Source organism: Lipotes vexillifer, unplaced genomic scaffold, assembly GCF_000442215.2.
Source record: "Lipotes vexillifer unplaced genomic scaffold, Lipotes_vexillifer_v1.1 scaffold995, whole genome shotgun sequence".
In the NCBI taxonomy this organism is placed as follows: domain Eukaryota; kingdom Metazoa; phylum Chordata; class Mammalia; order Artiodactyla; family Lipotidae; genus Lipotes; species Lipotes vexillifer.
This window is the reverse complement of record NW_006785389.1, coordinates 1751819-1766444: the sequence shown is the minus strand read 5'-3', so window position 1 is coordinate 1766444 and position 14626 is coordinate 1751819. Positions and strand designations below refer to the sequence as shown.

General features: G+C 41.6%; 2 protein-coding genes across 2 annotated transcripts in view; both read right to left on the bottom strand.

Moving 5' to 3' along the window:
* LOC103076278 (zinc finger protein 551-like) overlaps window positions 1-14626 on the bottom strand; it is a 220216-nt gene that overhangs the window by 170886 nt on the left and 34704 nt on the right. The window contains 1 exon segment of the mRNA XM_082931098.1: window positions 10767-11605. Coding sequence (XP_082787224.1) covers window positions 10767-11605 — 839 coding nt within the window.
* On the bottom strand, window positions 11648-14385 carry LOC103088465 (zinc finger protein 154-like). Its single transcript, XM_007457491.1, has 4 exons — window positions 14316-14385; window positions 13469-13644; window positions 11714-11862; window positions 11648-11654 (listed from the first exon to the last, which is right to left on the bottom strand). Exons 1-4 carry the CDS (start codon window positions 14383-14385, stop codon window positions 11648-11650), a joined length of 402 nt encoding a protein of 133 aa, XP_007457553.1.

Genomic DNA, 14626 nt, shown 5'->3' with positions numbered 1-14626 from the left:
GCGTACGGGGGTGGGGGGTGGGGTGGGGGTGGGGGTGGGGGATAAAAATCTGATTAACCAATGGCCCTCTCTCTATACTTCATATGAAGAGGATTCCAAATGCCATTTGGACTCTGACTGCCTCCCTGATTTTTTAGCGAAGGGTATTTTGTTAGGCAGATCCATGTCTATTACACTGTGTTTCAGTCAACATCTATTACACTGTAATGTCAATTACACTGTTTCCCCCATGTGTGAAATACAAATTAAATATGAGGCTTAATTCTTCCTGTTGAAAATGGGGAGATTCTCCCTTGTCTTTTGTCAGAGCATTTAGCTTAGAGAACTTCTAAGCACTTCCTTATCTCTTTAAAATGCATCCATTTGAATACTAGATAGGACTTTTGTCAGTTGGGCTTTTTTGTTTTTCAGATTCATGACCCAGAATAGTCTTTCTTAAGAACTAGGAGCCATTTCTTTAAAATGGAAACATCTTTAGACCCAGCTTCTTGAAATGCAAACATCAAGGGAGCTAGCTCACCTATCTCCCAGTATCCGAGGGAGGGTAGGAGCCTAACTTCGGTGGGTACCTTGTTCCAATTTGAAAAAACTTCCCAAAGTAGTTTGTCTTTCCTCTAGATAAAGCCAATTAGCTAACACAGATGGTCACCCCAATTACCAGGTATAGTTAGGATAAACTATCTGTGACAAATGATACTGTCAACCAAAAAATGTTGAGGCAAAATCAAGCAGAAGCGTTTATTTGGGTCAAAGAATTGCAACTCAGGATACACAGATTCGGGTAGCAACCCAAATAATGTCCTACTAGGGAGTGAAAGTCAGGGGTTTTTAAAGACAAAAAGGGGAATGTCTACATAATTCAAAGTATTTTGATTGCTGCTGGCGGCAGAAAGCTAGTCTTGGCTAAGCATGTTTGGTTGCTAAAGGTGTCACTAAGCAAAAATGTTACTGGAGCAAGGTACTTTTGCAGAGTTGTTGAAAACACTTGTGGTTTGGCCCATTCCAGTTCACGTTTCACCTGGTGAGGACGTGCGTAAGACCCACTTCTTTAATGGCCTCTCAGCTCCGTTTAAAAACCCCTTGACATAAGGGACTCCATTTTATTTCATCTTTCACAATGCTTTCAAGTCCTGTTACTTGAAGACTAGTTATATTTATCTTGAAAACATGTAAATAATGGGTTCTATGTGCTCGTCTATATAAGGGAGTGAGGCTTTTTTGGTTATTTTTTTGTCTTTGCAATTTCTTAGCAGATGGCTTTGGATGCACATCACATCCTGCTTTAATACTGACCCAATAATGTGGTATAATGAGAAATTTAATTGGCCTTTGTTCCCAGATCCTGGCAGAGCTTCTAAAACCCTTGGAATTTCCTGAGTGACAGGAATATCTTTTGTCACTCATAACAGGTCCCTTCTGTTGTTGTAGTTGCAGCACATGGGCTCTCTAGCTGTGGCTTGCATGCTCAAGTAGTTGTGGCATGAGGGCTTAGTTGCCCCATGGCATGTGGGATCTTAGTTCCCTGACCAGGAATTGAACCCGTGCCCCCTGCATTGCAAGGCAGATTCTTTTTTTTTTTTTATTTATTTATTTTTGGCTGTGATGGGTCTTTGTTGCTGCATGCAGGCTTTCTCTAGTTGCGGCGAGTGGGGGCTACTCTTCATTGCTGTGCACGGGCTTCTCATTGCAGTGGCTTCTCTTGCTGCAGAACAAGGGCTCTAGGCATGCAGGCTCAGTAGTTGTAGCTTGCAGGCTCTAGAACCCAGGCTCAGTAGTTGTGGTGCACAGGCTTAGTTGCTCCGCAGCATGTGGGATCTTCCTGGACCAGTGCTCGAATCTGTGTCCCCTGCATTGGCAGGTGGATTCATAACCACTGCACCATCAGAGAAGCCCAGAAGGTGGATTCTTAATACTGGACCACCAGGGAAGTCCCAAGAGGTCCCTTTTGAGCACAACTGAATTTATGCTTCAAGAAGCGATTTAGGTTGAGGGTCCTAAATAGCCCTACCCACTGACCTCCAGGAAGGGGGTGTGAGGAGAGAGCTGGAGTTTAAAGCTCTATACAAACTCTTGAACAAGATTTAAGGAGGTTCCAAGTCTCTAAACGTACTGGGAGGGTGACAGACTTCAGTTCCATGAGGACAGATGCTCTTGTGCTCCAGACCCTTCCAGAACTCACCCTATATACTTCTTCATCTGCCTATTAAATTTAAGTACATGTTTCCCTGAGTTCTGTGAGCTGCTTTAGCAAAATAATCAAACTCCAGGAGGGGGTCATGGGAAGCTCTGATTTATAGCCAGTCGCTCAGAAGCAGAGGTAACAACCTGGACTTTTGAAAGATATCTGAAGTGGAGGAAGACTTGTGGGACTGAGCCCTTCACCTGTGGGATCTCATGCTATCTCCAGGGAGATAATGTCAGAATTGATTGCTTGGTGAGGTTAGAAAACACACACTGCAAACAATGAAAGTGTTTTCTGTCTCTACCACCTTTGTGGACAGGATCTGTGGGTTGGGAGATTTTATTTCCCCAACAGTCACCATCACAACCTATCTGCTGGGATGAAATCTCAATCACTCATCTCATCAATATCTTGTGTACAGGAAATACAAAGAAAGGGTGATCATTAAACAGTATCAGAGATTCAACAAACCACACCTAGAAAATGACAAATAACTCAGCAACTTCAACAAATAAATAATAAGAATAAAAAAGGTAGATGGAACTTATAGGTGAAGAGGCTTATGAGACAGCTTCTGAAAGCCATAATACATTTTGGATCCTAACTGTGATTAATCTGACTTAGGAAACACAAAACTTTTGAGATAATTGAGCAGTGATAACATATTTATCATATTTTAAAATATTTTTTGTGTGGTAGCTATTGGGGTTATGAAATAGCCCTCACATTTAAAAAATGCATTCTCAAGAAGTTATGCATTAAATGATGTAACGTCTGAGATCATAAATTAAATAATCCACTAGTGTATGTGAAGATGGACAAAACAAGAATGGCCATTAAATGATAAATAATGGTGGAAGATTGAGGAAGCCTTCATTTGGTGTCATGATATAGTTTTTCCCATTTCTGTATATATTTGAAAATAGCTGTAACAAAAGATAGAATGTGTCTTAGTTTGTTCTGGCTGTTATAACAAAATATCACTACCTGGATGTTTTATAAACAATAGATAATTATTTCTCACAGTACTGGAGGCTGGAAGTCAGAGATCAATGTGCTTAGCATGGTCAGGTGAGGGTCCTCTTCAATGTTGCTGATTTTTTGCTCTGTCCTCACAAGCTGTAAGGGGTTAAGGATCTCTCTGGAGCTTCTATTATGAGCCAGTAATCCATTCATGAGGGGCCCACTCTCATAATTTAAGCATCTCCAAAAAGCCCAGCCTCCCAATACCATCACCTATGTGGCTTAGGATTTCAACATATGAATTTGAAGGGAACACAAACATTCAGATCATAGCAGTGCCAGTGTATCAGAAATTTAATCTGTTCAGAAGGATGAAATAAAAAGGGCAGGAGGGTACCTCTGGTTTCCGGTCAAGCATATAAAAAGCTGGCATTTGCCACTACATCCTAACAAGCAAAAGCCTAAACAGACTGAAAAAATTAACAACTCTTCTTATATTCCTAAATGAAGTGTGGTCACAGGGCAAACCACTGTCCCCAAATTGGAGAGACTGAAAGGGTAACACAGAGAATCACAAGTTACTGAAGCAGAAACCCACAAGCTGAAATCACTGTGATAACCAATGTCAGGACAGGGAAACCTGAACTTTAATTGACAAATTCCTCTCAGTGGGGACAAATCTGAGAGAGAACTCCAGGGGAACCCAGTCATGGGGAAGAAAACCCACACTTCTGTTGAGTTTTATCTCCTAGAGTTCTACCTGTTTCTCGCAGTGAATATCCGAGAAAAATCATGTCATGCTCCCAGCAGGGAGAAAGGAAAAGGAACCATTTTCAAATATACCAAAGCATTGTTCTTTATGCAGTCTGCTCCAGGAGAAAATTTTAAAGCAGAGCCTTAGGTTTTATCAGAGCCTAAATGACTGGGGGGAAGGAAAATACCCAACTCGAGCCCACTCTAGCCATCCTGTTTCCACCTAAGATAGAGGAGAGACTGAAAAGGCACATATGAAGTTCACAGTCCAGTAGGAGAACCTCACTAAAACACTGGGACCTACATTATGTGTCAAGTTAAAATATTTTTTTACAGAAAACTTAAAACCACAAACAAAATGTTCAAAGTTTGGAAATTTTTAAGAAAACATTTCTAAAGACCTAATAGGTTAAAGAGGAAGTTATAACGCAAAAAGAAAAAGAAATACTGAGACCTAATCATAGGACTATAGAACACTTCCCCTCTCTCCACACCTTAAAATCACTTAAAAGACCTATTTACAGCAGTTCCTTTTACTGAGCACATCATACTTAGCTATCAAGAAAAAACTGTAAGGCATAATAAAAATGTTTTTAAAAGTTTTAAGAGAAAAAAGAAAAAGAAAGTTTGAAGAGACAGAGCAAGTATCAGAACCAAACTCAGACAAGTCAGAGATGTGGACTTATGAGACCAGGAATTCAAAACAATTATGATTAATATGCTTAGTGCTCTATTGGATAAAGTAGACAGCATGCAAGAACAGACATGCAATGTAAACTGAGATGGAAATTCTAAAACAGAACCAAAGAGAAATGCTAGTGAGCAAAAATTGTGTAACAAAAATGAGGAATGCTTTTGATGTGCTTAATTCATAGACTGGACGCAGCTAAGAAAAGAATCTGACTTGAGAATATCTCAATAGAAACCTCCAAAATGGGGAGGGGCGAGCATTGAAAAACAAAAAAGAATACTCAAGAACTGTTAGACAAATACAAAAGCTATAAATTATGAGTAACAGGAATAACAGAAAAAGAAAAAGATAAAGCAACAGAAGAAATTGAATCAGTAATTAATAACCTCCCCAAACAGAGTACACCATACTGAAATGGGTTCACTGGTGTATTCTAGTGAACATTTAAGAAAGAAATTATACCAATTCTCTACTACCTGTTTCAGAGGCTAGAAGCAGAGGGAATAATTCTAACTCATTTTCAGAGACTAGCATTACCCTAATACCAAAACAAAAGACACTACAAGAAAAGTTCAGACCAATATTGCTCATGAACATTGATGCAAAAATCCTCAGGCTTTCTCTAGTTGTGGCGAGTGGGGGCTACTCTTCATTGAACTACCACTACACATCTATTAGAATCCAAATTCTACAACACTGAAAACACCAAATGCTGGTGAGGATGTGTAACAACAGAAACTCTCATTCATTGCTGGTGAGACTAGTGCAGACACTTTGGAAGACACATTGGCAGTTTCCTAGAAAACATACTCTCATCAGCAATTGTGCTCCATGGTATGTACCCAAAGGAGTTGAAAACTTATGTTCACACAAAAACCTGTACATAATTGTTTATAGTAGCTTTATTCATATTGCCAAAACTTGGAAACAACCAAGATGTCTCCTTCAGTAGGTGAATGTATAAATGGTGGCATATCCAGACAATGGAATATCATTCAATTTTTAAAAAGAAATGTACTATCAGGCCATAAGAAGACATGGAGGAACCTTAAATGCATGTTACTAAGTGAAAACAGCCAATCTGAAAAAGCTATATACCGTATGATTCCAACTACATGGCATTCTGGAAAAGGCAAAACTATGGAGATAGTAAAAAAGATCAGTGGTTCCCAGGTAATGTGGGGACAAAGCAGGGATCAATACATAGAATAGAGGAACTTTAGGGCAGTGAATCTACTCTGTGTGACACCATAGTGATGCAACATATCATTATAAATTTGTTCAAACTCAGAATATACACCACCAGCAGTAAATCCTAATATGAACTATATAGACTCTGGGTAATAAAAATGTATCAATGTAGGTTCATTGATTATAAGATTATAACAAAAGTACCACTTTGGTAGGGGATGGTGATAATGAAGGAGGTGATGAATGTGTAGGAGCAGGGCACCTTCCTCTTATTTGTCTTGAACCTAAAATTGCTCTTAAAAAAAAAGTCTGTAAGTAAAAAAATTAAAAATGTAAATATGAAACAAAACAAAACATTGGACCAAAGGGTTACTAAACCTGGGTTTACTTCCAATCCAGCTACTAACTAGCTGTGCAAGTCACTCACTTCCCCTTCCTGGGCCCTAATTTACTTATCTGTGAAAGAAGAAAAATGGGTCTCATGACATCTAAGGTTTTTTCCTGTTCTAACTTTCTATGGATAATGCTAATTGTTTCTATTTTAAAGCTACAAATACCCTCAAAACCTATGTAGGGGCTTCCCTGGTGGTGCAGTGGTTGAGAGTCTGCCTGCTGATGCAGGGGACATGGGGTCGTGCCCTGGTCCAGAAAGATCCCACATGCCGTGGAGCGGCTGGGCCCGTGAGCCATGGCCACTGAGCCTGCACGTCCGGAGCCTGTGCTCTGCAACGGGAGAGGCCACAACAGTGAGAGGCCCACGTACCTCCAAAAAACCCCAAAAAACAAAAAAAACTATGTAGGATTTTCTATATCAGATCAAATAAAATGGAATATGGCCACACAGACACACACACACAAAAATCTATGAAAATGAAAACAAAAAGATTAGGAAGTGACAAGTTTTGAAGATTTGTTTTTTAAACAGTTTAGTTCAGACATGATTGACTTAAACTGCTCATATTTAAAATATCCACTTAGAGTATCAAAACTAAAAGTTTCCTCCTGGCCTTTTAAATTTATCCTTCTCACCATATGAAATTACCCTACCTGCACATACTCTACCCTCTGTAATGGCTATTTTCAAATATATCCCAAAATGGAAAAGACTAGTAAGAAGTAATGATTCTGTCATTATTTATCATTTCGTGGTTGTTCTTATTCTCTATATCCCAATGCACTTAGTGGTTTATTTATAATAGCAGACATCATGTCACTTCACATATAACCCCTTCAGGATGTGTTTCTAAAATGTAAAGGCCCTTATATAACTCCAATAACTTTGTTGCAAAAAATCAAAATACTTAAAATTATGATAAACTGTTGTAAGTGCTGAATTTTGTCAACTGTATTATTTAATGCAGATTAATTGCAATCTGGATACGAAATTTATCTTAGGCAATAATTAGGTGTGTCTTGCATGTTTTTTAACCTCTATGTACCACTTACCATTTTTTAATTCATATTATTCACTTGATGAAGCTGCTAAGCCATTTGTTCATTAGAATTTGCCACAATCTAAATTTGGTTTATTGAGTCTTTCAAAATGTTTAACATACTCACTCTTCTTCCATATTTCCTGTACACAAGCTATGCTCAACATCATGAAATATCAGGGAAATGCAACTAAAACCACAGTGACATAATGCTATATATTTACTAAAAAAGTCAAAATTTTAAAAGCTAACCATATCCACTTTAGCAAGAATATGGGAGAACTGGAACTCTCATACACTGCTAATAGGCATACAAAAGGAAACAATCATTTTAGAGGACAATTTGGCGTTTCTTAAAAAGTTTTATAGGGCCTTGCCTGGTGGTACAGTGGTTAAGAATCCACCTGCCAATGCAGGGGACACAGGTTCGAGCTCTGGTCCGGGAGGATCCCACATGCCGCAGAGCAACTAATCCTGTGTGCCACAACTACTGGGCCTGCGCTCTAAAGCCAGTGAGCCACAACTACTGAGCCCATGTGCCACAGCTACTGAAGCCCGCATGCCCTAGAGCCTGTGCTCTGCAACAAAGGGAAGCCACCGCAATGAGAAGTCTGCTCACCGCAAGGAAGAGTAGCCCCCACTCACTGCAACTAGAGAAATCCCACGCAGCAACGAAGGCCAAATGAAGCCAAAGAAAATAAATAAAATAAATTTAAAAAGTTATATATTCACCTACACTATGATTCAGGTATTGCATTTTGACGTGTTAACACAAGAGAAAGGAAATATGTCAATATGAAGAACTGTATCCAATTTCTGTACCACTTTTATTTGCAATAGCCAAAACTGGAAACAATTAAAACATCTATAAACAGATGAATAAATAAATAAATAGTGGTATAGCAATACAACACACTTTTCAATAACATAAAAAGGATGAACTACTCATGTGAGCACCATGAACTGCAAAATAAATATGCCACATGAGGGCACCCAAGGAAAAAAAAGACTAAAGACTTTATGATTTCAATCATATAAAATTCTAGAAAATGCAAACTAATTTGTTATAATGAAAAGCAAATCAATGGCTGCTTGGAGGATAAAGAGATTATTAAAGGATTATTAAAGGTAAGTATGGAGGTGACAGAAACGTTTATTATAATGATTGATGGTTTCATGGATTTATATAGATATCAAAATTTATCAGGGGTTCCCTGGTGGCGCAGTGGTTGGGGGTCCGCCTGCCGATGCGGGGGGCGCGGGTTCGCGGCCCGGTCCGGGAGGATCCCGCGTGCCGCGGAGCGGCTGGGCCCATGAGCCATGGCCGCTGGGCCTGCGCGTCCGGAGCCTGTGCTCCGCGGCAGGAGGGGCCACAGCGGTGAGAGGCCCGCATAGAGCAAAAAAAAAAAAAAGAAAAAAAATTTATCAAATTTTATAGTTTAAATATAGATATTTACTACATATGATTTATACCTTATTAAAACTTTAAAAATATGATTCAACTTAAAATTCTGGATTTCCTACTCTAGAAAATCAGTTTTGGCAACCATACTGACTCAATGGGCAGGTTCAGCACTTGCCTCAGGGGCAGCAAAAATAGGTGAGAAATTTTTGAAGTGGAAACAAAGACTATTTCCACTTCATTCAACAGGGATACTGGATGGGTCAAAAATACCATATCATTAGACTAAGAATCTCTCTTCTCTCTATCCTTGTTTTCCTGTTTGCACAGCAATGGCCTTAGATGAATAGCCCAGAGAAGCCACAGGAATCCACAAAACTTTTTTTTTTTTTTGGTACGTAGGCCTCTCACTGCTGTGGCCTCTCCCGTTGCAGAGCACAGGCTCTGGACGTGCAGGCCCAGTGGCCATGGCTCACAGGCTCAGCCACTCCACAGCATGTGGGATCCTCCTGGACCAGGACATGAACCTGCGTCCCCTGCATCGGCAGGTGGACTCCCAACCACTGCGCCACCAGGGAAGCCCCACAAAACGTTTTGATTATTTTCTCTGACAAGGCCTTCAGCTACACAGGATATACAGTTCTGGACGTCCTGAGAATTTCTGTACCTGCTCATCCTTCACAACCATAGTGACTAAACGTTGTGAGTGACCTTTTAAAAGAGGCACATTCTAACCATTGTATTGTAGTCTCCTCCACTCTCTATTAAACCAGTGTTTCTGTAACAATTATCACTTCCCTGGCCCTTTTAATCTTAAAATCATTGATGTTACCCTACAGAATTCAGGACATCAGGGCACATAGCTCCACTGCAGGACCTGGGGAACAGATTTCCCTCAACAGTGCTGAGCATGATGAAATATTGCCTGTGAACAAGAGAATAAGTTTGTGTTGCTCTCAAAAGCACTAAAGGTTGTCACAGCAACCAGAAACAGCTCCCTCCTCAGTTTGAACTCTGAACCTATAAAACATCATGGCATGCCATCTAAAAATTAACACCACAAAGCCTTGCAGTCTTTCCTTGAAGTTTTTGAGCAGCAATGCAACCTAGACCAAAACTGGAGAGGCATATTCTGTCATCATACTGTCCCTGCCGAGGCACACAGTTTGGGATCCTGACCAGAGCAGTTCATCTCAAGCCAACAAACCCAGTTTACAACAAATCACCCCATACAGTGAACAGAACCCCTAAGATTAATGGTGACTTAAACAATAAGACCTTTATTATTATACAAACAAGAGCAATGGGAGGCAGACTAGTGACTTGGAGGCTGGAAAATCCCATCACTAGAGTCTCATGAGATCAATAATATCCCTGAAAAACGTAGTCCATCTTTTCAAATCACCAATGGAGTCCTCTAGGCCAAAACTGGGTAAGGTCCATGATTTAACTCATAAGGGAGGAAAAAAAACTGGGAAAAACTAAGTGTTCAAGCTACTCATGTATCATCCTGCAAGTGGGAGAGCACTGGGGTTTCCTTCCCTGAACACACTAGGTTGGATGAATGTTGCACACTATGGGCATCTGCCAGGTGGTTAGAGGTGAAATGACTTCTGCTACAGAACTGGCAGTGACATAAATCTGGCAAGGGCCCTGGACAGGTTAAAAAGTGCAATGCAGCTCCCACGTACCTGGAATTTAAGTGGATGTTTGGATGTATCTGGTTCAATACAGGCAAATGGCATCTTCATAAGGGATCTCCTCCTGTGTTGTTGCATTGAACAAAGAAATCGTATATACCTGCACATTGAAGGTAGTTCTCCCATTTGAAATCTGTGGTATCCCATGAGGTATGTTCTTCAGCGGAAGGCTTTCTCACACTCACTGAATATATGTTATAAGGCCTTTCTCCATTGTGAATTCTCTGGAGTGTACTGAGGCTAGACTTTGGCCAAAGGATTTTCCCCATCTGCCATACTCATAAGGCTTTGCTCCAATGTGACACTATGGTGTTTTAGGAGCCTGGAGATGAATTTCCCACATTCAAATGCACATAAAGCCTTTCTCCAATATGAACACTCTAGTGGTCACTGAAGTTGGATCTATGGGTAAAGGATTTCCCACATTCACTGCACTCATCAGGCCTTTAACCAGTGTGAACTCTTCGGTGTTTAATGAGGCTGGAGTTATGGCTAAAAGATTTCCCACATTCGCTGCACTCATAAGGCTTTTCTCCAGTGTGAATTCTCCTGTGTTTAATGAGGCTGGAGTTTTGAGTAAAGGATTTCCCACATTCACTACACTCATAAGGTCTTGATCCAGTGTGAACTCTCTGGTGTTTCAAGAGACTGGAGCTGTAAGTAAAGAATTTCCCACATTCGCTGCACTCATAAGGCCTTTCTCCAGTGTGAACTCTCCGATGTTGCAGAAGTGCAGAGCTTTGGCTAAAAGATTTCCCACATTCGCTGCACTTATAAGGCCTTTCTCCACTATGAACTCTACGGTGTTCAATTAGGCTAGAGTTTTGAGTAAAGGATTTTCCGCATTCACTGCACTCATAGGGCCTTGATCCAGAGTGAACTCTCTGGTGTTTTATAAGACTGGAGTGGTAGGTAAAGAATTTCCCACACTCACTGCACTCATAAGGCCTTTCTCCAGTGTGAACACTCCGGTGTTGAAGGAGTGCAGAGCTTTCACTAAAGGATTTCCCACATTCACTACACTCATATGGCCTTTCCCCAGTATGAATTCTCCGATGTTTAATGAGGTTGGATTTGTTGCTAAATAATTTTCCACATTCGTCACACTCATGAGGCCTCGCTCCAGTGTGAACTCTCTGGTGTTGAATGAGGCTAGAGCTTTGCCTAAAGGTTTTCCCACATTCCCCACACTCATAAGGCTTTTCCCCAGTATGAACTCTCCAATGGTCATTGAGGCTGTAGCTTTTGCTAAAAGATTTCCCACATTCGCTGCACATGTAGCATTTTTCTCTAGTGGGGACTCTTTGGTGCTGAAAAAGCATGTGTTTGCAACTAAAGTCTTCAGTACATTCTCCAGAGTTATAATGAGTTTTCCTCCTGTGAAAGGCAGCTCCACACTCAGTTCCCCTGTTTGACTTCTCCCTGGTGTATGTGGACTCCCCATGGGAAAGGGACTTCCCTGACACAAAAAATTTGCAGTCTTTCATAAATGAGGCTCTGTCCATGTTGCTTCTGAAGCAATTCTCGCCAATGTTCTGCTTTTGGTGCTGAAGTTTTGCACTGAAATACAATTGCTGCTCCCATGCCCCAATATCATACAGTTTCTGCCTCTGGTGCTCAGTCAAGTGCAAAATGTCTCCCAAGTCCGGGCCGCATATCTCACAAAAATGGGCCTTTTGGGTGGACACACCTGCCTTGGGAGTACTGACCTGTGACATTCTATTTACAGAAATGCTCTGTTCAGGAGGTGCCTCTTCATCCTCTGCTCCATGCCAATAACCTGAAAGCAAGTAATGCTGGTGAAGTGCACATTGACTTTGGTGGGAGGGGACAGCTACTACAAAAGTGTGTGTAACAAACCTAGGAACCTGTCCATGGGATTGTTTGCAGGAGCAAGGAGTTGGTTCCAGTTGAGGATGGGGCTGCTTAGCACTACTGAGCTATAAAGATCACAGAATGGGAGAGGTCTCATGAGGTGAAGGACAGAACCTTGTGGTGGACACAAAAAGAAGAGACAGGGTATGCAATTCCTTCTTCTACAAAGAACTTTGAAAAGGAACCCGTCTGCTGGTCACACATGAACACTGTATAAAAGGGTTGTGCCAAGACCCAAGAAAATACGACTATAGTAGGGCAGCTGGTCTTTAAGGACTGTTTAAAAATGTGTGCACACCTCATGAAACAACACATAGGGGGACTTCCCTGGTGGTCCAGTGGTAAAGAATTGCCTTCCAATGCAGGGGACCCAGGTTCTATTCCTGGTCAGGGAACTAAGATACCACATGCCACGGAGCAACAAAACTCGCACGCCACAACTACTGAGCTTGCGCACCTCAACGAGAGAGAGAAAACCCACACATCACAACTGGAGAGAAACCCACGTGCCGCCGCAACTAGAGAGAAGCCCGTGCACCACAATGAAGACCTGACACAGCCAAAAATAACTAAATAAATAAGTTTTTTAAAGTTAAAAAAAAAAATAGAATACATAAGGGCCAATGCAGAAAGCACTGCAGTTGGAGTAGTGAGAAAAACGGGTGAGAGAGGAGTCCAGAGATGTGAGGTTAACCTCAGGTTGGAAATTAAGAGTAGCAGTGACAATAGAGATGATGAATTGGCCAAGTGTCAAGAAAGTGGAAGAAACACAGAAATGAAGTGTGGCCACTGGCATCAAAATTCTGGTCAAACACAGTAAGTTTCTGGCATGATTTGAATACGGCATTGTCATCATGCCCTCTATGTGCTACTATGCAGGACCAGGTTCCCTCTGAGTCATCTTGCTTGATTCATATACATACTGTGAACCTCTGTGGGCTCTCCAACCCAATCCCACTCCCTCACTGATCAAATACATGGCACCTTGATGATAAAAGAAGCAAGGGATTCGATATCCTATGATAACCATAATGGAAAATAAAGAATTTTTTTAAAAGAATAATAATAAAAAAAGAACTGTAAGTCAAGAGGGAAGCTAATGTTGGGCATGCTAAAGGAAGGAGAGAGAGGTGCACAAACCTCAGCCCCATGAACCACAGCACCAACCCAGGGAACTAAGGAAGGAAGCAGTGCCCATGGTCCTGATGTGAGGACAGACTGCTCCTGGGGAAAAAAGGAAGGGCAGAGACTAGTTCAAGGCATAGAGGCGGGTTTGACAGCCTTACCCAAGGAAGTTATAAGTGCCAAGTTCTCCAGCATCACGTTGTGGTACAGGCATCTCTGAGCATCATCAAGGAGATCCCATTCCTCCCAGGAGAAGTACACGGCCACATCCTCAAAGGTCACACTGCCCTGGCAAGATGGAGACAGATGAAACCACAAACAGTCCCTTTCTCAGGGACAACAATCCATGCCCCATGCTCGTCCTCCTCCCAAGCTCTCCAACTCAGAGGAGAAATCAGGCCCTGGCACCATTGGTGCCACTGTCTTCAAACGGTCCCATTGATCACTGGAGCCAGCTATCAACAAGAGGTGGGTTGGCAAGTAGGTATCTAAGCTGTGGACCTGGCATAGAGGGATCCACACACTCATGCCAGGCTATTCCACTGGTGTGGCCAAGGTCACAAGTCTCAATACCAGCGCCCTGGGGTCATCAAGCATACTCCCTCTTCAAGTATGCATAATGCTTTGAGACTGGATCCCACAACCCATGCCTATGGTGGTCACCACCTCACTGTCCCACACCCCAGACTTCCAGACCTGTGTATTTAGCTGCTCACTTAATGCCTCCACTTAATGCTCTAGGAAACATCTCAGAAGCTCCTGATATCTCTGGGGAATATTACTCCTACTACCAACTTCCTCATCTCAGTTGATAGAGCTTCTATTTCCATACCTGCTAAAAAAACAAAACAAACAAACAAAAACAACCCTAGGAATATCCCTGAGTCCTGTTTTACTCCCTCATGGATCACATCAGAAAATATAGTTGTCAGTTTTAAAAACACACATCCAGAATCCAATCATACCTCCTAAATCATGACTCTGGTCCACTGACCCTCACCTGGATTATGGCAGTAGCCTCCATACCGATCTTCCTTACTCCTTCCTCCAACCCACAGTCTATACTTCATGCAACAGCCAGATGTAGCCAGTTAAGACGTTGGTAATACTACCTCCCTCCTCTGATCGAAACCTCCCATCACCAACTTCTCAGCAGTCATTCCAGTCCTGATTACTGTCCCCTGATCTTTAGTCCCACCTGAAAGAAAAGGGACTTTTCCTTTCCTGGAAATTCCCAGTTCAGTCTTACCTCAAGCATGTGCTACCAGTTTCTAGGATAACTTTTCACACCTGTTTACAATGGTTGCCAGA